The sequence below is a fragment of the Limulus polyphemus genome, unplaced genomic scaffold, assembly GCF_000517525.1.
Source record: "Limulus polyphemus unplaced genomic scaffold, Limulus_polyphemus-2.1.2 Scaffold795, whole genome shotgun sequence".
Classification (NCBI taxonomy): Eukaryota; Metazoa; Arthropoda; class Merostomata; order Xiphosura; family Limulidae; genus Limulus; species Limulus polyphemus.
The window spans coordinates 286,004-311,430 of NW_013666405.1; the positions used below are offsets into that span (position 1 = coordinate 286,004).

The 25,427-nt window shown below is 33.7% G+C and overlaps 1 protein-coding gene across 1 annotated transcript in view; it reads right to left on the reverse strand.

Annotated features, from left to right (window-relative positions):
• The window catches only part of LOC106460561 (furin-like protease 2), a 112,277-nt gene that overhangs the window by 36,252 nt on the left and 50,598 nt on the right, over positions 1–25,427 (reverse strand). Inside the window, exons 13-18 of the mRNA XM_013920278.2 lie at positions 22,800–22,917; positions 21,319–21,641; positions 19,675–19,832; positions 13,952–13,995; positions 11,395–11,576; positions 9,508–9,661 (exon numbers count right to left, since the gene is read on the reverse strand). Of these exons, the coding sequence (XP_013775732.1) occupies positions 9,508–9,661; positions 11,395–11,576; positions 13,952–13,995; positions 19,675–19,832; positions 21,319–21,641; positions 22,800–22,917 (979 nt within the window). The remainder of the gene's footprint in view (positions 1–9,507; positions 9,662–11,394; positions 11,577–13,951; positions 13,996–19,674; positions 19,833–21,318; positions 21,642–22,799; positions 22,918–25,427) is intronic.

The following is a 25,427-nucleotide window of genomic DNA, read 5'->3' on the forward strand; positions in this document are numbered from 1 at the left end:
GATGATAGCCCTTCCACTCTTCAGCGAATCCTCTAAGAAGATGTCAGCCTTAGCATCTGTGTAGAACTTTCACAACTCAAACTTAATGTAAGTCTAAATTTCCTCTCTACTTCATCTAGCAGCATGTCTATTATACAGTATATCATGACAGAGGGTCTTATAGGAGTTAAGCTACTTAATGATTTACTGACTATCGTGGAAATGTTAATAAGTATAATAGAGGAATTGTTCATGAGACATCCAAATGTTAGAGAGAGAGCAATGCAAATGTAAATTGTTGAAGTTTGTTCAATTAAATATATGAAACGTCTGCTACAGGTTCATTATGGACATGTTAAGGAGTAATGAACTATGATGAAATATTACCTTTTACATGACATAAGGAGTAAGTAACTATGACTAAACATCATATTCTGTGTATTATATGTTAAGAAATAATAAAATAGATCTAAACATTATCATCTAAGTGTACATGTTAAAGTGTAACTAACTATGTTTAAACATCAACAGTCATGTGTACATGGAAAGGAGCAATGAACCATGACCAAACATTATATTCTAAGTGATACATAATAAGGAGTAATCAACTATGTCTAAACATTAGTAAGAAGTAAGAACTAGTAGCAAAAATTAACATCTATGTGCATCTGGCAAGAAATAGTTAACTAAGTCTAAGCATTATCTTCTATGTGGACATGTTAAGGAGTAATCAACCAGAATGAAATATAAACATCTATATGATACACATTAAAGAGTACTTAACTGAAACTAAATGTTAAGATATATGTTTACATAGTATGAAATAATTAAATATGACCAAATACCAACTTTTATGTGTACATATGAAGGAGTGATGAACTATGACTAAACATAATATTCTGTGTGGTACAAAGTAAGGAGTAATGAACTAGATCCAAACACGATGTTCTATAAGGATATGTGAAGGAGTAATAAATAATATCTATACATTAAATCCTATGAGTTATGTGTTAAAGAGTAATACACTAGACCTAAATAGTAACTTCTATGTGTTACCCAGTAAAGCAGGGAGTACAAAGCATAAAACATCAGGAGCAAAGAAGAACCCAAAGGAAATGCCAAGCATTGAAATAACTGGTCAGGGAGAAGAAAGGAAACCATAGGTAGAAGTTATATGTAAGGCAAGTGGAAAAAGTTGAAAGATATTCATTAAGGAGAGAAGTATTGGTGGAAAAGGCACTCAAAATCATCCTCTTTGTTGTCAAGCCCAAAAAAAAGGCAAATGAAATGAGTTGAAGGGATTATATCACAAGGTCCTGGTTGCACAAGGACCCCATCACATGATGCAAGATGGCTGTCACATTGTATGCTAGATATCCATTTTTCTTACCAACAGAACAGTTAAAAGTTAAGATCAACAATATGACCTCCAGGCCCTTCATGTTCGAAACAGGTGTCCCCAGAGGGTGTGCCCAACATTATACAACTTCTTTGTCAATGATATACCATTCCCTTCCTTAAACCATACTCTTGTGTCTCAATATGCAGATGATATTGCCATCTGGAGTTCTTCTAGCAACCAGCATATTGCAACATTTAGGGTCCTTAAACCATACTCTTGTGTCTCAATATGCAGATGATATTGCCATCTGGAGTTCTTATAGCAACCAGCATACTGCAACATTTAGGGTCCAGAGTTGACATTTTCTTATACTGAAAAGAGGGCAGAATAGAATTGGTAGGCACCAATGCATTTGGGAAAGAGAAGTACAGCACCATATCAGTGGAGAAGTGCTGTATAACTGTGACTGAAAACAGTACTTTGTGAATAAACATGGTAGGACTAGTGTGTGTAAGCAACAATGGGCCCGAATAAGTATGTGCCGAAGGTGGTGCCTTTGGTTGCTTCGGAGAATGTCAAGTGTGTTCCATCTGGGCAAAACATCTCGTGGAAATGTCTTGTATAAAATATTGTGATTAAGTGTGGCCCTCCCAGTGGGAAAGAAATCTAAGGGAAACACCTCGGATACATTGGATTATGAGAATAAAAATTACAGGTATGAGTGAAATCGTGAGGTTTTTCATAACCAGCCCATTGTCAACATACATTTTATAGTTCGTCCACATGTGTAGCATGCCATAATACCAAACATAGTGATAGCGAGCCATAGTGTGATGCCAAAGAAAAACAAAATAATTAGACATGGTTAGGGCTAAAGGACCATGAACTGTATATGAACAGGCTAAGTATGGTCCACCCAGGCAAAAAACATCTAGGGGAAGCACATTGGAATACATTGGATTATGCCAAATGAAGTCCATCTGGGCAAAACATCCAGTGAAAACAGCTTGCATAAGCTTGTGAGATCAACAAGTGCAGTACAACTGGGCAAAAAACATCCAGGGGAAGCACCTTGGATATGTAATAGTAAGGCTAAGTGTGTTCCACCTGGGCATAAACATCCAGATGAAGCACTTTGGGATACATCGGATTATGCCAAGTGTGGTTCGTCCGGACAAAAAACATCCAGTGGAAACACCTTGCATAAGATATAGAGATCAACAAGAGCTCTCCACCCAGGCAATGCCCAAGAGGAAGTGCCTTAGGTATATAGAATTAGGCCAAGTGTGGTCCGCCTGGGCAAAAAACATCCAAGTGAAGCACCTTAAGTTACGATGGATTATGCCTAGTGCAGTCCATCCAGGCAAAAAAAATCCAGGGTAAGTGCTTTGGATCCTAAATAATTTGTTATTATATAATCACTGTTAGGTATAGCAGTGAGTATAACAATGATAGCCATCTTCTCGCTGAGTGGGTACACATGATCTCTAAAGTCTAATATTGTTTGGTATGCAAAACCCACTCAGGAGGAAGCCTACTTGGTCCACCACTCCAGCAACATGCTCCACTAGAACAGAAGGGGGGAAATACATGTTGGGGAGTCTGGAGGAATGACACACCAAAGACAGTGCAATGGGTGTCTGCAATTCCCTAATTTCAAAAGCAGAAAGACAAAATTTGGAGGAATCACAGGTCAATAGAAATGGGTAGAAATCCCCATCTGCTTTACTCAGGAAGTCCATGAGTGACAGTCCTTTATATACGAAACAGTGATAAAAAAATTATATATATATGCACACACATCAACAGATAAGCCACTGAAAGTTTACAGAAACACCGCATCTCAACAGTGAGCATTATAGAAGTATACAAATTTAGTGCTAATAAAATAATAAGAATACCTGAACAGGCAACACCCATCCCCAGGTGGGAACCTGAAATATGATGTAAGTCAACGAAATAAGAAGAAAGGAATAAAAGGTCAACTTAACCCAGTCAAAGGCAAATAGATGTGTGCATACTCACTACAGGAGGAAGGCAATACACACCCAAGGAAGATACAGCTAGGTCATACAGATAAAGTGTGACAAATGTATTGGTAGTTGTCTACATAACAGCCCGAATGATCTCCTCCAAAGGACAGCAGTTTCGAGCAGCTAAAGACATAGTTAAATGACTAATTGGGTGCAAAGAAACATAATGTAGACGGCAACCTTCCATGGACAAGTCAGAATATGCCAGTCATATGAGTTGACTTACCCAACCAGTGAGCTTAATAGGTGATATATCACAGGAAACAGAAGAATTTCATGGAACAAATAAGACAGAAACAATACTCATGAAAGTAGGCAATACAGGCCATAATAATAGCAGAGAATGAACTGGTCAAAGTAGTCAATCCAGATCTGAACAGACGTACAGGTGGGAAATGAAAGGTAGGAAATAGGAGCAACTGATGTCTTGGGAAGGATGGCACAATCCTGATAAAGGAAAACAGACAAGGAATGGTAAAGGATGCAGGAAACATTAATGGCATAAATATCGGAACAACAATGACCACATGCCAGGAGGGAGAAAAGAAATAGGTCTTAAGGAAAAGATGGTACAAGGAACATTGCAAAGGGTTAAAAGGGAGAACTGGACTGGGCATGAAGGACAACAGCAAGATCCCAATCTGGCAGAACAAAGGGACGTGGCAGACAGACTAGACAAAAGGAATGGAAAAGGAGGAAAATTACTGTGGAGGAGAAGACTTTCCAGAAACAGAAGAATGGAAGGTGTTCGCCAGGGCAGCCCTATAATGAGCAACAGTTGAAACAGACAAACTCTGATCAAACAACCAGGTGAAGAACTGGAACAGGTGAGGAACAGAAGGACAGGAGGATAGTAGTAAGCCACAATGAATGGACCAAAGTCAGAAGACCAATGCCTCTGGTACATAGACAAGGAGGAAGGGCAAATGGTATAGGCGAGGAAAGACACTATACACTAAGTCCCTGAGCTGAGGCAAGAGACCAGACAAAAGCGATGCATGAAGATGGAGTTTGGTGATATTGGGATGAAATACGTCCAATAGCTATTGCTCCAGTAAGGGCCAGAGGAAAGAGAGAACCACATCTTAGACAGCCAATACAGAGCAACCAACAGAACATGACAATGAGTGATCTGAATAAGGGAATTGACTCTGGAGAGGAGTCTGATCGGAGGGTAAGCATACAAGTAAAATCCCTCCAATCTTGACTGAAAGTATCCACCCCCAGAGCTGTGGGGTGAGGAACTGGTGACCAAAAGAAAGGAGGTTTGGCATTCCAGTGATTAGCAAATGCATATACGTGTGCAGTTTTCCCAGTTGAGAAGTCACCCACATAAATAATTGAGGATGGAGGGACCACTCCGTGGGGAGAACCTGGTTGGGACTGGATAAGTGATCGGCTACAAGATTCATAATTCTGGGAACATAACACCACAGAACTGTCATGTCATGGTCATTGGCCTAGTACAGGAGATACATAGTCTGAAAACACATAGATCTAGACTTGGTTCCCCCTTCCTTGATGATACAGATGATGACAGTGGAATTGTCAGAATGAACCATAAGCACACACTTCTGCAAGAGCAGGAGGAAATGATATAGAGCCCAATGAACTGCCAAAGGTTGTAGGGTGTTGATATTGAAAGAAACCTCCTCAATTGGCCACTGATTCAAAATCTCTTGGGAATCAAGGAAAGCCCCCCCCCCCCCCAACCTTCCAACAGATGAGACTAGGGATGAGGCAGAGGAATGAGAACCTCCACTATGGTCAAGCTACCAAGCAAGGTCAACCATGATCCCAGTTGGAAGAGTGATGGGATGGGCCAAGGGATTGTGGGAGAATTTCCACTGGTCGAGAAGCATATAATGAAGGGAATGCATTTTGCCACAACCTAAGGAAATGAGAGCTTCCAAGAAAGCCTACATCCCCAAAATGAGATAGAACCTGTTGTGCAAAGAAGGAGAAGGTAAGGTCTTCATGACTGCAAACTCCATATTCCATAGCCAAATTCGAGAAGTCTGGGTCCGACTGACATTGTAATTGAAGAAAACCCCCAAATGAATAAGATACTGCATGAGCGTAGTAAAGGACTTCTCCAACTTGATGAGAAACACCACCCAAGCAGGTGTAAGTGACTGACTGGGCACGGGAGGAGATGAGCAGTAGCCAGTCATCCATGTATTGGTGAGTACGAAAACCCAGCGAGTGAAGATACTTGCAAAAGAGTGTACCACTCGACAAAACACATACGGAACTGAAGAAAGACCAAACAGCAGCCCCAAGAACTGGAATACAGAAACGTTGTGGACAAACTAAAGAAAATGATATGACACTGGGTCAATTGAAATATGAAGATAGGCATCCGTCACATCGAACTTGGTCATCAAAAGTCCTGGGGAAAACCCACCAAAGTGAGAGGTAGGACTCCATGGTGAAGCGAGATGTCTCGAGATAAGTATACAGCTGGGATAGTTCTATGATGGGTCTTCAATCTCCTGCGTGTTTGGGGAAAACAAATAGACGGAAGTAATATCCTGGTTTGGTGGGCATCACTGTTTGATAGCTTCTATGTGTAAGATGTCTTGAACAGACTCAACAAGAGGGATGGACTGGACGAACCGAAAGAAGAGGGAAGGAGATCTGGGAAGTGGATAGAGAGGGTAAGTAGAACTGAAGGTAGAAACTTTCAGATAGAACTCATAGAATCCACAGAACTGTTATGAAGTATAGCCAAAAACACACATAAACTAAACATACTTAGAAAAAGTACTCATTACTAATAAACTAACAAAACTTAGAAACTTTTAGTCTACAAAGTATATAAAAATAACAAACCTGCAAAACTATGAAATTCGACCTAAAACATAAAACAATAAGCAACACTCAAAGTACAAAACCACTAAAGGAACTTAAAAGATAAAAGGCCCGTAAATATCAAACACATAAGTCTACCCAAAGAACCTATATGACAAAGGACAAATGTAAAACCTACTCTGAAGAACATGAGAACAAAAAGGCACCCATTTAACAATAACAAATTCTGACTCAAATCTAATCCCCAACTAGATGTGACTAGTAGTACAGAAAAAGGAACACACAAACTAAATAACATAAACAGTGAAAAGAATTATAAAAATCTACCTTACCAAATACTGAGCAGAGAAGACATGAAAGACCTAAATTATCAAGTGCAAAAATTAGGTCTATCCACACAAGCTCACACAAACATGGGTATACCTAATAAGAGTGAAGAATACACACTGAAAAACTTACCACAGATCTTCTGGGAAAAAGAACAATACCTAAACCAGCAGATTACATGAAAACATGGTAACAGATGGAAAACCAGCAGATTACATGAAAACATGGTAACAGATGGAAAATGCAGTAGAAAGAAATTTCCACTCAGTAGTTATATCCTTCCTCACAGAAATCATGGGCCAAATGTAAGACACAAACTCTAAGCAAACTAAAGCCTGTGCTTCCCAGCAGACATCAATGATCCTGAAACCTGGGGATTCCTGTCAGAACCATTGTTTACTATCACGGGAATTTCATCATCTGCCATAATAAATCTTGAATTCATATGAACAAGTTAGAATTCGGAAAACAGAAAACTTCTAAAATAAACAAGTAGAAACAATGGAAATCAAACAGAAGAAGTCAAAATTTGAAATTGAAACCAATATAAATCTGTGATCAAGCACAAAAAAAATTATGTAGTCACATGGAGAATGAGTTAAAACACACGTCTATATACTAGAATGCCAATCAAAAAAGTGAGGATTGTTCAAGAATAGTAAGGGAAAGCTAGCTGTACTAGTATACACGACACAGTATAATTGAAGGGTAGTCACATGAAAACTACCTGTTTTGAAATAGCGCGAAACTGATGAGGTATAAAAGGCTCATGCAAATATTCTTTTAGCACTGGTTAGAGGGCAAACCAGGATTATGATAGCTTTGGGTGAGAGAAGATAACCATTTTGGAATATCATTCAATGCAATGTCAGATTGGTGCAACAAGTGGCATGTAGCCTTCAACCCATTCATGTCCCAAGCTATGGCTTTTCGTTTAGGAAAATAAATAAAAGTAGGAAAAAGCTTTGTAATCTTCAGTTAACCCTTAACAATTCAGGCACTGATCAAGTAGAATATTTAATGCCTGATCAGTGAAAGTAAGTTTTCTCCCAATAGAAAAATTATTTTCATTGGATCTATAGATCCCAGCCCTGGGAAGTACCACTCCCCTTGAAATTCTATATTCAAAGTTGAAATTATATTTTTATTTATTAATTCAGCCAAAGCTACTTAATCTTTTTGTTATGAATTTTAATAAATTGAAGCCCATTTAAATGTTACTATCTTTGCTAGTTTTAGATGTATTTGTCCCCTATCATGAATTTATCAATTGACCACTTCAAACCCTAATGATCACTCTTATTTATACAACTCGTGTCAACTTTGAACTGGATATCCTTGGTACAGTCTTGGTTCCTTCAATCTTCACATCTACTCCGTCTTTGTCAACAGCCACCTTTTATGTTCAAGCCTTCATATACAGTGAGCAGCATTCTTCACTTTCAGTATCAACCTCTTTTTCTTTCAAAGTTTCCTGTTTCTAGCTCCCCCTGTCTCAGTTTTTCCCTGATATTTATTACAAGGTGTCAACTCACCTTCTTTACCTTATTCATCAACCACGCCTGTGAATCAGTCTTTCATGCTTCAACAACATTAAGCTCCATATTATTTCATCAAAGCACTTAAAAATATTAAAATTTAATTTTTTGCAGCCTTTGTAGGTGTTCAACCAAAGTTTTCACAAGCAGTGCAAAGATAAATTACAGTTTCTGACAGCTCCTGGTTACCTTTCAGGTCCCTTCTGGACCTGAAAGTTTTCAAAGCAAAATACCTACCAAGTTATTTTGCTTTGTTTGTTTGCTGTGGATCTCCAGATTGCAATATCCCAACAAGTCGGCAAGTAGCTTTATGCGCAACTTTGCCACTCACTAGCATGAGTCCTTTGAGATAGCACAATCAAGTGGGGGTACCTTAGCTGAAACAGCCTTGGCAAAGGCTATGAACCACCTGTAACACATCATCTTGAACACACATTGCTTGATCTATATACACAATATACACACACACACACACACATACATATACACACTGCTTGTTATACATAATAAGCTATACATGCCATATACATCATACATTACCACAGCTAGCATACATGTCTTCAAGCTAAACATTCATTGCACAAGCATTCATAGTGACGATGTTTGTGGATTGTCATAAGTTCTGCCTGGTTAAGAAATGCTTATATTAATTTACGTGAAGTCAAACTTTTAATGGTTCTTTTAATTTTAAGGGGCTACACAGGCTACCTAGCAGACACTTTTTACGAGCTCACCAGCATTTTTAAGGGCATTGGCTCCCAAGCCCCCACTAATTTCAAGCCCTGCATGAGTATACACAACACATTTGATGTCAGAAAATAGTGGTCACTCCAGATGTTTACTAATAAATAGATGTCACTCTTTGAAGAATAAGATTTCTTTATTTTTTTCTGGTGGTTTGATAGTTTTATTTATAAATGATTTTTACATTTAAAATGTATAAATTTTGATATGTTGATTTCACATGAAAGAAGGGTAAAGATGTACATGGGCTGGAATATTACTTTTAAAACTTTGTTTCATGATCAAAAGTTGTTTACATTTTTTCATAAATTGCATTCAAAAATTAGAATTTATAAATTGTGCACGAGGCACTAAACTGCATAAAAATATGTGCACATGTACAATCACAATATTCCAGAAGATCTGCAAACAGGTGCTGATGTGTACAGAAGAGAAAAGAACATTGATGGTTTTACAATATAATTATATTTTACACCCTATTTGAAGAAAGAAACTGAATAAGGCAGGGACATGATTGTCTGTGTTGCTCAAGTTATAAAAGCAAGAAATGGAAACAATAGGTAAGCAGTAAGATTATATTTATACCATGCATCTTTTAAACTCCTTACTAATGGCATAACTTAAAAAAGAATAAAAATTATCAAACATGTAGCTCATTCTAGTACAAGAATAACTGCCTGCATGTGTAGATGAGGTGTAAAATAATGATAACAGATTATTAAAAACTCACCTGTCTGCTGAAAACCTGAAGGTACCAGCTGGACAGATATTACAGTGTCCATTCTGTAGGACTTCATTTTTACCACATGACAAGCACCTATAAGGGGTGCCTTCACAGGTTACACAATTGCTACTACATGGAAGGCACTGCTGCAGGGTTTCATCTACAAGCAAAAATACACAAACCTCATGAATATTAGAAATTGCCATAGCAGCAGCAAAATCAAGTATTTTCAACAAAACAGAACTCAAGTTGTACAAAGCTAATCGTAAAACACTTTCAGGCAATCTGCCAAAAAAGTTATTTGTGACACAAGTGTGAACTGTAACCAGCTTTCATATAAAAGTATTTGAACACTATACATGTAACAACTTCTATTTGATAAAATCTTCAATTTGTGCAAGGCACACTCTTTGTTAAGCCACAAAAGATACATATGTGGCTAACATTTATTTCATTGGAAAATCATGCGATATAAGCTTGCTCTGAAACCAAACTTTCACAATGTAAAAAAAAAAACATTTTTTCTTACAACATTATCTGTGACATTGTTTTTTTTGAAGAAAAAAAAATCAATTATAATGAACCAAATTTTTACTTCTTTTTCACATAGTGCATTATAACTCAATGTTTTCTGCTTATAAAATATTTCTGTCACATCTATTTAAACTGAATCATCTAAATATTACTTGGTGTTTGTTTGTAATTAAGCAAAAAACTACACAATGGGCTACCTGAGCTCTGCCCACCATGGGTATCGAACCCCGGATTCCAGCAATATAAGTCCGCAGACATTACATGAGGGGACATTACTTGGTGATTCAAATGTTAAACTTTATTCATCCATATCATTAATTCGTTAGCAGACATTACATGGGGGGGGCATTACTTGGTGATTCAAATGTTAAACTTTATTCATCCATATCATTAATTCGTTAACAGACATTACATGGGGGGGGTATTACTTGGTGATTCAAATGTTAAACTTTATTCATCCATATCATTAATTCGTTAGCTATGGATTATCTAGTTCACAATATTTGTTCAAATTAACAATGTCATATTCAATATGTAACTTTGAAAGCATAACCAATTAAAAATAAAGTGAAAAAAAAAGAATAATGGTCAGCTTCAAACACCTATCCGATGAAATTGAAAAAGAGTATTCTTTGTCTGTTGCCTTTAAGAAAAACCTAATATGATAAATCTGCAGCCAGAAGAAGAAGAATAGTCAACTATTCAAAAGTGCTCAAGTTTTGGATTTTTTGTGTTTAATTCCTTGGCCAAATATTTATTCAGAATTTAACAAATCTGTTGAAAAGAGCTTGAAATAGTTCAGAAAACTGATTATTTACAACATCTTAAAATTGGAAAAGCAGTCACACAGAAATTAAAATGACATGATTAGTCATTACTAATATATTTTTAAAACTGTGCTTAGAACATCATTAAAAAAACCTTGGCTAAAGCCATATAAGGTATAAGGTATTCAAGAGAAAGTCATTGAATGTACAAACACTAACTTTCACAAATACATCCAGGTATATGGGTTTAATTTATCAATTACAAATATATTTGAAGTGTGAATAAAACATGGATTTTTATACTCATTTCAGTGTCAAGAATTTCTTTGCTAAAGGTAAAGCTTCAGGGTTTTAGAAACATGTGCAGATGAAAAATAAACTGGTCAAGTATGTTGTTGTACATCACTCTAAATGGAACTAAAGATGTATTAAATTAAAATCAAAACTAACTTTCAAAATAAATATCCTTATTATAGAACAAATATTTCAGCCTTGTAGGAGCAGAAAGCCATTAAAATTCTTCAACATTCACATACATGTTGGAAGTCTCATTAACATTATTAAATCTACATGAAAGTGGTTCATTATTTACCCTTATAGAAGCCACTACGACAATGTTCAACACAGTAGGCATCCATCAGATATGTCTCAGATCTACAAGAAAAGCAGTTGTCACTGTTTGGTCCATAACAGGTTTTACATTGTGGATGGCAGTGTTGACATACACTATCTTCATCTCCAAATTGTCCATCAGGACATGTTCTCAAACATACACTGAAAAATATAATGTTAACTACATATCAACTAAAGAAATTATTGTAAATAGACATACAAAAAAAATAGAATTACAGCTTCCATTGCAAAATAATAACTAAGAAAATATTCAAAACAAAAACTCACTAGTGATAAATGCTTATTTGGATAAATCTGCTTTGTTAGATGGTCTCTGAATTTTGATAACTTCCATGTACAAAACTAAAACTATAAATGAATTTTACGACCTCAAAGACTGAAACTACAAGCTAAAATGTTAGCATACTTTACGAGCTGAATTTTACTCTAACTGTTAATACTTTGTTAAAGTTATTACAAGGTACAAATATCAATTAAAAGCAACAAGTATTTGTTTTCTTTTGTTTCAGATATTTGCACAAAGCTTCAAATGGGCTTGCTGTCCCTAATTTTGAACTGATAAGACTAGAGCAAAGAATTTGATCCTAATTCTTACAATACACCCACCAACCAAACATGTGGCTTGTAATATTATGGCAATGGGATGTGAAACATGGACCATCAAATATATAAACCAGTACACTAACTGCTAGGCCACACCAAGCTCTGGAAATTAACTGCTAAAAAATAAGTGAAACCAAAAATTTGTTTTTTTAAATAATTAATCAGAAAGTTACAGTTTATATATCCAGTCAGTTTTAATGCATTTTATATTTATCAAATATTTCACTCACTTCCTTTCTTTTGGTGTTTTCCTTTGCTTATTGAACAGTTATGTAAATGTTAAAAACTATTTTCATCACATATCATTATACAATGCATCAGGCTACCTCCACTGCTAACTCTAAATATCTTTATCTAATGTCTATGCTATAAAAAATATTTCTGTAGCTCTCAATGTAACATAAATCCATCAGCAGCAGCAAGATAATTGTTTACCAGAGATTAAAAGAAACATCTCTATGTTACTAATAATTATTGAGAAAATAATTCATGCATAGTATTATCATAATTCTTCTTCAAAACATTTAAAGAGAAAAAAGTGTTAGGAGCAATTGACAAGTTGTTTAAACAGCCTTAGCCTATTTTCTTCCCTTCAAAACAATTATAATTGGTGAAATACATGCCTATTTATCAATACATTCCTTGGAGGTATAAATGTGAGCTCAACCAACAAATTCATAGCTCAGCATATATTACCACCAGAAGGTTGAAATTAAGTCATTTCCTTCATAATTCTAAATAGTTTATAGATGAAACAAATTTAGACTCTTGCAGTCAGAAGGAAAATACACAATTTATAGACACTATAGTGTTGTACATTACAAAATGATAGTTTGACACAACATACAATTTACAAACAAAATACCTACTGGTTCATCGAGGCTGTTCCATACACTAAACTTTAAAATAAACCTCAAAATAATCATTATCAGGTAAATATTTTAACAAGTCTTTTTTTTTTTAAACTCCCTTAGATTTTTGGACTTTTATTTCTAAGATTCATAGAATAACCATTATATGATGTTATAATTTCAATACCATTTTCTGGCACAAAACTTAATGAAATAGATCAGAATTATTTCTTTTAAGTTACATTTTGAATATCCAGGTGCAATAGTGCTGTTAGAGTGGAGCTGCATAACATGGTAGTGTAAATGTAAAATTAGAAATGACAAACGTGTTGCCAGCAGTGTAAATATTCAAGCTCACAATATATTTAAATTTTATTGTTGTTTAACTCTCTCACTATGGCCTTGGTCAATTTGACTGAATTTGTAACCCAAAGTGACCATCAGAGTTTCCATGCAATAACATTTAATACATTTTGTGTATCTTCAAGAAATTTTATATGCTTTCAGTACACATTACAAGTCTTTTTGTACACAGAAAATCATACTTTTTAATTAAGTATTTTTACTACAAATCTGTTCATGAATATATGGAGTCAAAGTGTTGAGTGTTCCAAGTGCAAAATGATTTTCATATTATAATTAGAAATAATTTTCTTTATCTGAAAATTGTCAAATTTCATTTGCATAGTCTCTAAAACCTCCTAAATAAATATCAAATATTTTTCTTCAGTTAAACTTTACATTTTAGATGTTATTTTCTCTATTCTAACTCTATTCGCATTCAGTCGATTTGACTGACCTTGTAACCACCATAAAAGAATATAAAATAAATCTAAATTACCCCTTTTTCCTAAAACTTTTATAATATTAAAATTTAATTCATTAACTATATCTTGATGCCAAGTTTATTCATACACAATGATAATAAAGTAGTTTAATTAAATTTTGTACGTAACTCTCTAAAAGGTCTTGTTATGCACACTTTGACCTAACTACAGCAAGGTTAATAAGTACTTAAAACAGAGATTTATTTCAAATACTCCAATAAAAATAAATATTTACCCAAGATTTTCCAGATCAGCAAATTCTCCTTTCTTTGCACAGAGCTTTTTTGAAGAATAAGAAAAAATTATTAGTCTCTTGAACAATCTGAAACTGATATAAAATAGTTTTTGCTAATTTACCTGATACAAAAACAAAAAACTAAAATATAATCTTTTTTCCTTCTATCAGTTTTAAAATGATATATAAGTTGTTGTTTTTTAAAATTTTGTATTAACTGACAAGTTACAAAAAACTACATTGTTGCCAACTGTCCATTAGTTAACATAAATTTAAGTGAGCAACTAGGCATACTGAACACTTACTTATAAAGAGTCTTGTCACAACATAAAAAAAATGCAAAAAATATACATGAAAGATGTGATTTAGATGCAAAAAAAAATATTACATACTCCAAAATGTTTGTATTATTTTCCCATAAATTATTGTACTGTTCACACCGGCAATAATAACCTTCTGCAATTCCTGCTATATTTTAAACTATTTTGATGTGTTCCATCTACAATTTAACTCTTCTTAAGCCTAATGACTTATATAATCCACTTTTTGATTTGTATTTATAAATGTTAATGACTCATAAATTAAACTGTATCTAAAATGCAACACATGCTATAAGTTTCAGAAGCTTGGAAATTGTAGTAACAAAAAATACAGTCACTTTAATTTTACAGTTCTCAACACAACCAACTTAAAAAACTCACTGTTTCCACTATTTGAACCAAAACTGAGTAAAAAACATGTGCATAGACCACAGACATGCAACATTATTTTGTATATTGACAAGTTTCATCTATGCAGGCAAGAAGCATAAATATTTAAATTCAAATAAAAATTACAATTGGAGTATGAAAATATAAATTAAATGTTAATAAGATGTACAATAAAATAAAATTATAAATCTGACCATTTCAGTTAATAGTTTATTTTACAGTTAATATGACAAGAGAGCTGACAGAATTTTTTAAAACCTAACAATATTATTTCATCCTTCCAAAGCTGCTGCATATGGCTCATAGAAAAAAATTATGCAGTATGCTATAGCTAATTTGCAGACTAATGAAGTAGCTAGAAATCACCACTCTTGTATTATGATAACACAAGTTAAGCCACTTAACCCTATCTATACAGGTTGGGATCAGAGCTTATGTCATCATGTTTTGCATACTTACATTCAAAATTTTATTAAACTACTATTTTCTGAATGTATGTCCATAAATTTGGAATCAAATTCTATTTTGTAATTCAAGTTGTAATATTATACATTATATTTCATTTCTTAGTTCAAAAGTAAATATAAAAAACAAAATTGCTAAATGCAGATTTTTTGTGTGTCACATGGTACATCTTCTGCATTTGCTCAGTTTGCATTTTGGGCATCACAAAATGTAACGTCTACAGTTTTTAAAAAATTACAAACTCAAATTACCAATATTGAAAAGTTAGAATATAGACTAAGAGCCTCCTACCTTTTCTATTTCCTGAGATATTATTATATTTAGCAAATCCAGCTCAGTGGTTCTACCTACCTCTTCCTCTTTTGAAAGTTATAATTTTTCTATACTGAAAATGTATTTTCAATAGGTACTTGCCCCCTCTCACACGAATAACTATTCTTGTTCAGTGCTGCCCTCTATATGCAAAAAGATTTTTAGTATGCCACAAGCCTTGAGCACCCACATACCCCACAATCAACATGGTTCAACTGTGTCTCATATCATACCCACTGATCTGTGAATGGAACACATGATAGCAAAGTGATAAAGTGTTTGACAGCTCCAGGAATCCAACATCTGGATGATCAGAATAATAAAGATGCCCTTGTATTTTAAAATATACCACTCAAAACCAATCAGACAGGAGCCACCTCCAGCATAGTAATATCCTTGATATATGAATATCTTTGAGGGATAGCACTAGAGGAAGAACTATTATAGTAACCGTGACCCACAAAACAGTAGCAGTGAACACAAGTCCAATTGTAATACATGTTTGAGGACTTACGTTGACAGGTCCAGCTCTGAATCCAAAACCCACACATTTGGAACCGACATCCATGTGGGGATAGGATGAAGGATCCCAATCAAAGGGGTGAACTGCAATTTAGATGGCACACCCCAAAGCTACAACATCCGCTCAGATAGACCCATTCTGAGCATCAGATTGGAAAAAATCTTGTAATCTACACCAGCAGAACACCCCCATCCTACTCTCATCTGAATGGATTCATTATTGTTTGTATCGTGTATCACTATCACATTCGGGAGGATGCCTCCATGGTGCACCACTCCAGCAGCTTGGAACTGGAAAGTAGCAAGGACTCTCGAACTTCATTAGAAGAAAAACAAGAGGAGAAAATGTAGTAAAGAGTCTGGAGGAACATCAGCACTGGTTACAGAGCAACAAAGAGATCACAAAAACCCTATTCTGAAAAGCAGACCACTCCTAATTTATTCAATCTAAGGAATGGCAGGGATGGGCAGCTATCCCCTTCTGCTTTACTCATTAAGTCCACGGGTTAGTATGGTCCAGAATAGGCATATGAATGAAGTAAATATATGAAGAAAACCTTTGAGCAATCTTGTGGAACACCCCATCTCAACAGTGTGCATTTAGTGGCCATGGAAATTGTAATTGTTAAGTCATCCTAGCCTTACAGTATGGATTTGACTATTTTAAATATACCTGGACAGGCACCACTTATCACAGAGCATAATCTGTAAAGAAAAAAGGGACATGCCCCTAAAAAATAAGAGGTATATATACAAAAAGATAACTTACTCAGTCACAATCTCAACATACAGTGAAGGATGGAGACAGGTGGAAGACGGTAACCCGATGAGGAAGAAAAAGCTACCTGAAGCAGAGAATGTGAAATAAAAGTATAAGGTGTAGTCCCAGTGCTTGTCAGAAGAAGTACTTCCAATATATGACAGGGGGTGAGATGCAGATAAAAGAGAAGGTGCTTGATCAGAGTGAAAACACTACAAATTTATTACAGTAAAAAGGAGACAAGGAAGAAAAATCAAATCAAAAACCAAACTGAAAGGGTAAGGGAGGAAGGAAGAAGTTACAAACAAAGAAGTGGTGCCAGGGAATGAAACAGCAGGAAAGAGAACCAACAGAAAGAAGCCTTGAAGGCAATGAAGTACCCAGAGCACGTAAAGGGGAGTAAAGGTGGGAGATGGAAGAAAACAAAAAAGAAGAACATGCCACACGAGCTACCAAAATGGAGGATATGAAAAACATTGATCCAGAACAAAAAGAACAGATCGAGCTGAAGCAGCTGAGAAAAGCAGATCTGTATTGGCCAAGAAAGAGCAATCAGAAAGACTTAACACATAGTGATAAGGATGAGCAAAATCAGCTGAAGAAGATGACAAATGGGATGAGAAATAAAGGTCTGTTTGAATACACTGACAGCCAAAGCAAGTGGATGAGGAACTGTAGACAAAGACATACAGATCCAAAACAAGCTTGAAGGGCAAAGCAGGAAACTGGTACCCAACCCTACGTTGAACAAACCAAAGAGAGCAACACAAAGGATGAAAAATAGGAACATGGGCATAAGAACACAAAACAGCAACCTTGAGCATCCTCAGTCTTGAAGATATGGCACACTAAAGTGTGATACAATCACATAACTCCAATATGCATTGAGAATACATGACGAATGACTCTTAGATGTAGGACAAGTAAATGAAGGGAAGGTGCCAGACATGGAACATGAATAAAGAATGTAATGGCTAAAGAGACAAACATGTAACCAAAAAAGAAAAAAATCTAAAGCAGCAACACAGATACCCTGCATGATGCCACAGTCACAGGAATAACACCTCCAACAAAATGGACTGGTGGAGAAAAAAAGCTGCCCATAAGTCCCAATTAGTGGAAGAGAAACAAACTTGGTACTAGATAGTGCTCCACCCCAGAAGATCCCAAAAGCAAAAAAACCACATGTGTAGAAAAAGAGCCAAAGATGGTAACGGCCCCCAACTTGGAGTTACAGAGGAGAAAGGTATCCCATAAAAATCCCCAAGAAATAAGTGGAGCATCTTGGAAAGGAGGTGTATGACAGTTAATACCAGTAGGAGAAGCAATAGGGAAAGACAAAGGCTGGAAACTTGTCTACGGAAAAAGAGATAGGATTAACAGATTCTGCTCCCCATACAGGCAACAGAAATTCAAAACGTAGAGAAGCAAGAAAATCAAAACGTAGAGAAGCAAGAAAATAAAAAAACAACTTGCCTGATGGTAAGCTAAGGCAAAATGAACCAAAGCCCATGGAGGATGAGGTGTGCCAGCATCATCTCTCAAAAAAAAAAAGAAAAGAGAGAGAGAGAGACAGAGAGAGCCCAGCATGAACTATAATGTCTGGAAAAGAAGGGGCAAAAAACGTGTATAAAAAGGGCTGAGGTAGGCCAGCTCATAATCAGGTGAAGGAAAATTGTCAAAATAAATGTTGTCCAAAATGAGTAAATTAGTTTGAGTAGGAAGGTGAGCAATACTGGGAGAAGGTTGGGCAGACCCCATACCCAGGGTCCTCACAAACAAAACTGATTGTAAGAGAAATATAAAATACAGTTAATGACGAAAATGAAAAAAATGTTATAAATTAAAATTAGGTAAGTGTATATGAACAATAAAAAATTTAATAAATAATATTTTTTGAAGAAACTATATATTTAATCTAATTTATGATGTACCAGTAAGATGAATGATAGTTAAGCCTAAAATAACAGACATGTTAAGCCTAATCTAACGTTGTAGGGCAAAGGATATCACTAAACATTAATTAAAAAACCCTAACCTTACAAGAAGTAGGTACAAATCTAACTAAAGATATGTAATTGAAACCAAAGAACTATAGATAATAATACTAATAATAAAATTATTCAAAAAGCTATAACAGTATAACAGTTTATCTGTCCAAAGTCAGCAGACCATATTCTAAATGTGTGGGCCCTCAAACTCAAAGCGAGACGAAGGTCATCTCATATATCAATCTCCCAATGTATTAAACGTGACACTAGCTCAATTGAGTATCACCACCTGAAGTGTGGGTAATTGTGCTGGAAGTAAATTATAACATTTTTGAATTGGGAACATAAGCATGAAGAACAATAAAGATAAGTTATCACTTAAAACTGGTAAATGGAAGCATGGAAAAAAATATCTCCATGTGGGAAGAGAGCACAAACAAAAATCATTTTGATGATAGCAGTGCCAAACAAGAGGTGATAGTTTAGTATAATCAAACAGAGGGAGTCACATGTTTCAGGAGGATGTGTTGCACTTGATTTGTATGCATGACGCAGTTGAACCACATTGATCATAGGGTACGTAGAAGTTTTAGGCTTGTGGAATGACAAAAAAAAAAAAGTTGCATATAGAGGGCAGGACTGAATGAGAATAACTATTTATGTGAATGGAGGTAATGTACCTTATTGGAAATACTTGTTTCACTACACCCACTTCTCTTAATTACATGTTCATAACCAATTGGTTACATACTGGATGCAATGCGCTCAGCCCCAAAGTCAAAGAGTTAAAGAAAGCATTACTGTAACACATGGTTCTTCCACTTAAAATTTTAATCACAGCAGCAGCAGTTAACTAAAAATATAATTGCAACAGTGTTGGTGATGATATATTAGTATTATAAGCTGTTCATGAACAATAAAACATTAAAAGGTATAAAATATTCAAATCTTATTAATACTTACTTTTATGTTTGAGTCAGCACCTTCTGGAATTTGTCGTATCCTACTTAACTGGCGTGAAAAGTTATGTTTAGGAAAGTTTGAATCACTTGAAGCTGACATTACATAAAATGGTGCTTCTTCTGTACCATAAAATATCAAACGCCATTCGTATAGAGTCCCTGAGAAAAGATGATAGATATGTATCACAAAATAAACAACAACAACACTAAATTCAAGATTAACGTTAAGATGCCTATCATTAATCTGTAGTGTTACAAAAATAGCTAAGAATATATAAGTTCAATCTTTAAAAAACATTTTCATCTGCCTTAAAGAATTCTAATAACAATGTTACAGCATGATGAAGAGAATATATTCATTTTTGTTTTTAAATAAGAATATATATACAAAGAAAATAAATAAACAATATCAATCAAATAATTCTTCAAAGAAACATTTTCCCGTGTAGAAAAGATATTATTGTTGTATAATCTATTCATCCAATTTTATCCTACTCTCCTCATAAAAAAAGTTAAGAAGTATCTGTGATTTATGTTAATACCATGCTCAATACTGGTTTGGAATTTGATGAGTTCTTATGATTTCCTAAGATTACATTTTAGGAGGACCTTAGCTCATTATAAAATTTCTCTTTATACTCCTAACCTAAAAAAAAACAAAAAACATTAACAATGAATAATTGAAAAAACTTTTAATTAAAGTGATTAAACAAACCAGAATGAACAATGGTATGAGTGTTACATTTTAATGAAAAAAAAACCCAAACAAAACTGCTCTCAAGTGGATTAAAAAAATTAGTGACACTGCAAATTAAAGATACCACAAGCTTGGATTGGTTTTTGCAATAAATACTGTGGTTGTTACTTATAACTTCAATTACTTGCAACAACTTACAAAATTTCAATGTTTTAGATATATGTTACTTGGGTTGTATAATTTAAACACATATACCTAAAATTCTAAACGAGGTTTGTGCAAAACACTTAAGAAGTTTACCACTTCTAATAAACAATGTTTGTTGTAGTGCATTTTACTGTGCTCATTAAAACTAATGGTCCAACACTGAAGTGATAACAGGTAGTGTGGGACAGTGCTAGAACAACAGTGTCTTGTGAATGTCAAGTTTTTGTACTGCGTACATCATGTAATTTAAAGTTGTTTTTTTATTCTGCATAAATGAACTTTTTTCAATCTCATATGCCAATGATTCTGGAGAATTACATTTATTAAACCAGTAAAAATTTTGTAGTAAGAATGTACTGTTTTATTTCATTATCACTTCATAAACCTTCCACAATATCTGAATTGTTAAGTGTGTCATAGTTGCCTTTAGACATCCAATAAACATTTTTATTTAATAATAATGGTCAAGTACAAACTACTACTGGCTGATCTGTTTCATCTTAAGCTCTCAGGGCAACAGAAAGCTAATATAATGAGACATTGATTACTCCATATACTACACTACAATTAAAAGCAATGAAACACTAAGTGCCTACAAACAGTTAAGCTGATAGGTAAATTTTAAAATATAGCAAATTTGAAAGCATATTACAGTCTTTACCCACAAGAAGGATGAAAGGAATGACATAAATCTCATAAAGAAAACATTAATATCAGGTATTAAACGTTATTTAAACATACCAGAGGCAGGAGATGGAATATTTCCATCAACAGTTATAAGTAATTTCCATGTTCCTATAGCAGATTCTCCCCAGAAGTGTGTGGAAAGGAATGGCCATTTGTTAAAATTTCTATCATCTGTATCCCTTGGTCTAGGAAGAAGAACAGATGATTTGGTGCCAGAGGGAGAAATCAAAATGATGTGAAGATTACCACGGGGATGGTAGGACAGTGTCACTTCAACTTGAACATGCTCCAAGTGATTTATTACTTGCTTTGTTTGCTGGCATGCATTAGTTTCCATTGTAACTTCAACTTGTGCTCCAAAATCACTTGGAATAATTCTACACAAAATAAAATTTCCATGGAAAATTTTAATTTCTGATTTCACTATGAAATTAAATTAAAATTTTGGTCTCCAGTTATCTCTGTTAGATGTTGATGGCTAAGATGATAGGAAATACTTAAGATAAAATTAAAGTTAATTAATGATACTCAAAAAAATAAGACATCCAAAGGTTATCATCACAAAATCAATTTTTAGACATATGTTTATGTAAAATGGTTTGAGAAACTTCACAAGCAAACTGTTAGCTGGTTGGTACTATTACCTTCAGGTCATCCATAAGTTAAAACTATTATAAATTTTGATTTGCAGTTGCCATATAGCGGAAATGAAAAATATTTTGTTATATCAAAAACATTTAAATTGATATCATTATCATTTTGTTTTATTTCTATATCTAAATAATGTGCCTCTACATCCAAAATTGAAGTATTTTAAATTTCTAATTCTACCAGATAAATAATCTTAATAAAACTGTTTATCTCAGGATTATTTATACTAATTAAATCAATTATATATCTATAAGCTAAAGCAAAAATTTCCAGATTTATGAAATTTTCAATAAACCTATTCTCATAAAAATAAATATATAAATTTGCTATACAAGTAGAATAGTTAGCTCCCATTGAAACTCCTATTACTTGTTTAAACACCCAGTTATTGAAAAAAACAATTATAAATACAAACACATAACATATCTTTTGTATTCTTGGAGGTAAATTTTCTTGCTTTCAGTACTATGTAAGAATGAATGTATTATTTATTAATAAATTCATTACTGAAAATAAATATATCGATGGAATTGTGGAATATAAAGTGGTAAAATCAAATGTTGGAATATTTTTTACTTGTTCACAGTTATTTAAGTATTCTAAAATGGGTTATTTATTTTATTACCCAAAAGGTGTGTTTCTTATTATTACTATTTACATTTTTAATTTTAACAAATGTTAAGTATTATATTTAATAAAAAAAGGGCATATTTTATATCCCACATTATAGCCTACACCCTGGAAATCGTTTTAATTTATCCAGTCTTAAATTTTGCTTTTTGTTTGGGCCTGTTTTGATCATTAAAACGTGTGTATATACTCATATATATGTATGTCTAATTATTTTTTTCCCACCACTATCATTTCATCAAAAATTGCATTACCTTTTTTCATGGAATGATTGAGTTTGGCAGAAATGTTGAGCTGGTACTGTTTTCCACTGTTTAGCTAACTGAACCATAGCAGCTGCATCCATTAGCCCATACCCAAATTTATGGCTAACTATGAACAAAATAAAAAATATATAGGGAGTCTTTTGTGGTAGGTCTAACAAATCTAACAGATTCATATTTAACTAAACTTATTACTTAATTTCCAATAATTTGACAAAAAATTTGAGAAACAATGACAAAAAATGATGTTACCTATGATAGTTGGTTAATTTAACTATGAATGTAAAATAAAATAAAAAAAATTGATTTTAATACTAAGGTACACTATGATATAATTCTCTATCATAAACACTATCATCTAGTCACACAATGAACAAACAAAAAGAACATTCACTAACTTAAACATCCTTGCATAATAGTAAACTTGTCTTTGTAACAATCTTCCACTCATATGTCCTTCATTTACTCTCTCCTTATGGGGTTGGTCGAAGTGACCAACCTTGTAACCACAAAGTAATCATCAATGTTTCCATAATATAACTTTTAATATGTTTTGTGAATCTTCACGAAAAGTAACAAGCTTTCAGTAAATATTACAAGTCTTTTGTACACAAAAAATAAGATTTTGCTAATTAAGTATTTTTACTAAATATTTGTCTGTGAATATATGGAGTCAGAGTATTGACTGCTCTGAGTGCAAAGTGATTTTCATGTTACGATTAAAAATACTTTTCTTCATCTGAAAATTTCTAATTTGCATAACCATTAAAACATCCTAAATAAATATCAAAATTCTTTTAAAGTTAAACTTTATATTTTATCTGTTACTTTCTCTACTCTAGCTCTACATGGATATGGTTAATTTGACTGACCTTGTAACCTCCATATAAAAAAATACTAAATAAATCTGTATTACTTTTATTTCCTCTCTAGAATGACTGCAAATTGTAACAGGAAACTACATTTGTTTATCCTAAACAGCTTAAGGCTCGTAACAGTATACATCTGTTTATACTTAATTTTATTGTATTATCACCCTTTAAGCTGTTTCTAACTAATAATCCTGCCATACAAGTTTACTCATTCAGCGAATGCATAGCTCAAGTTAACATATTGAATGATATAATACACAAGATACTCATGAGCATATCTTGTACAAAATTATTATTTTTCATTATCTTACTTTATCTAACCTAATAAGTTTCTCATTTTTACATCTTAGTCACTTTTATAACAATAAATAAAAAATATACATGAAAAACAAGAAATATAGTATTTACCTTTGACCTCTTGCTTTTTTTTGCTGATGGTTGCCAAAAATATTTAACGCTTTTTTTTATACTTATGGTGGTAAAACACTAAATAATTTTTATTCACTTAATCCTGTCGCCACAGGTATCCTTTACTGCTCATGACACAAGGTTTTAGTCTTACATTCAAACTTTTATTAAACTACTTTTTGTTCATATTATACTAATTAGAATAGCATAAAATCTCAGCTAATAATCCATATTTTAATAGTATACAAGTTTTAATTTCTTAATTCTACAAGGCAATATAAAGTAAAATCCTTGATTTCCACTAGTGTGACCCATGTGACACATTTTCTCTTAGCATGTCATCATCCCTATTTTATCCACCACCCCTCAAAAAAGTACAAAATTAAACATCAATTACTCTATAAAAATCGTTATTTCTCAGACAAACCATAATTTTTAGTCTTCAATTTTGTTTGGTTACAGAGCTATCAAATAGACAATCAGACCACCCCTGCCACATCTTCTCTTTCACAATTTGTTGATAGTTCTCTCTTAAATTTCATTATATATTATCTATAACCAATAGAAAGTCAAGGCTTTCATCTATCAAATGACATATTGTATAATGTTAAGTTCTGAACAGTTAGATATCAATTTCACTCAGAGTACCAACATCATTCCCGTGGAAAAGTTAATGACTAGCTTGGATGAATTTGTAACGGCTCTTGTCACAAAGTTAGAAAGCCAGAAAAATTTTGAGAGGTAAAGGGATTTGTCTACTTTTTGCATGTTATTAATCTATATCCTTTGGTGCATTATTTAATTAAATAAAAAATTATTAAGTGTATTACTATCATTAGTATAAAAATTAGTGTTAATTCTCTTTGAAAACCAACAGCAAGAAAAAAGAAGATTGGTTAAGTATTATATTTCTTGTTTTTCATGTATATTCTTTATGTATAATTATAAAAGTAACTAAAATGTAAAAATAGGGATTCTTTCAGGTTTGTTAAGATTAGATTAGGTAAAATAAATAATAATAATATAATAAAAATGTTTCACAAGACAAAAACGCAAGCAGCTCGTGGGTAATGTAATGCGTTAGCATAATGTGAACTGCATGTTCCAGAGTGATTTAGAACTTATAATGGTGCTGATAGTAGTTAGACATGGTTCAAAGGGCAATAAAATAATTAAAATTTAATTATAAATAGATGTATACCATTACAAACTTAGAGCTACTTAGGATAAATGAATGTAGTTTCATGTTACAATTTGAAGTCATTTGGTGGTTACGAGGTCGGTCGACCGATTCCATTTTGAGATAGGGTAGAAAATAACAGATAAAGTATAAAGTTTT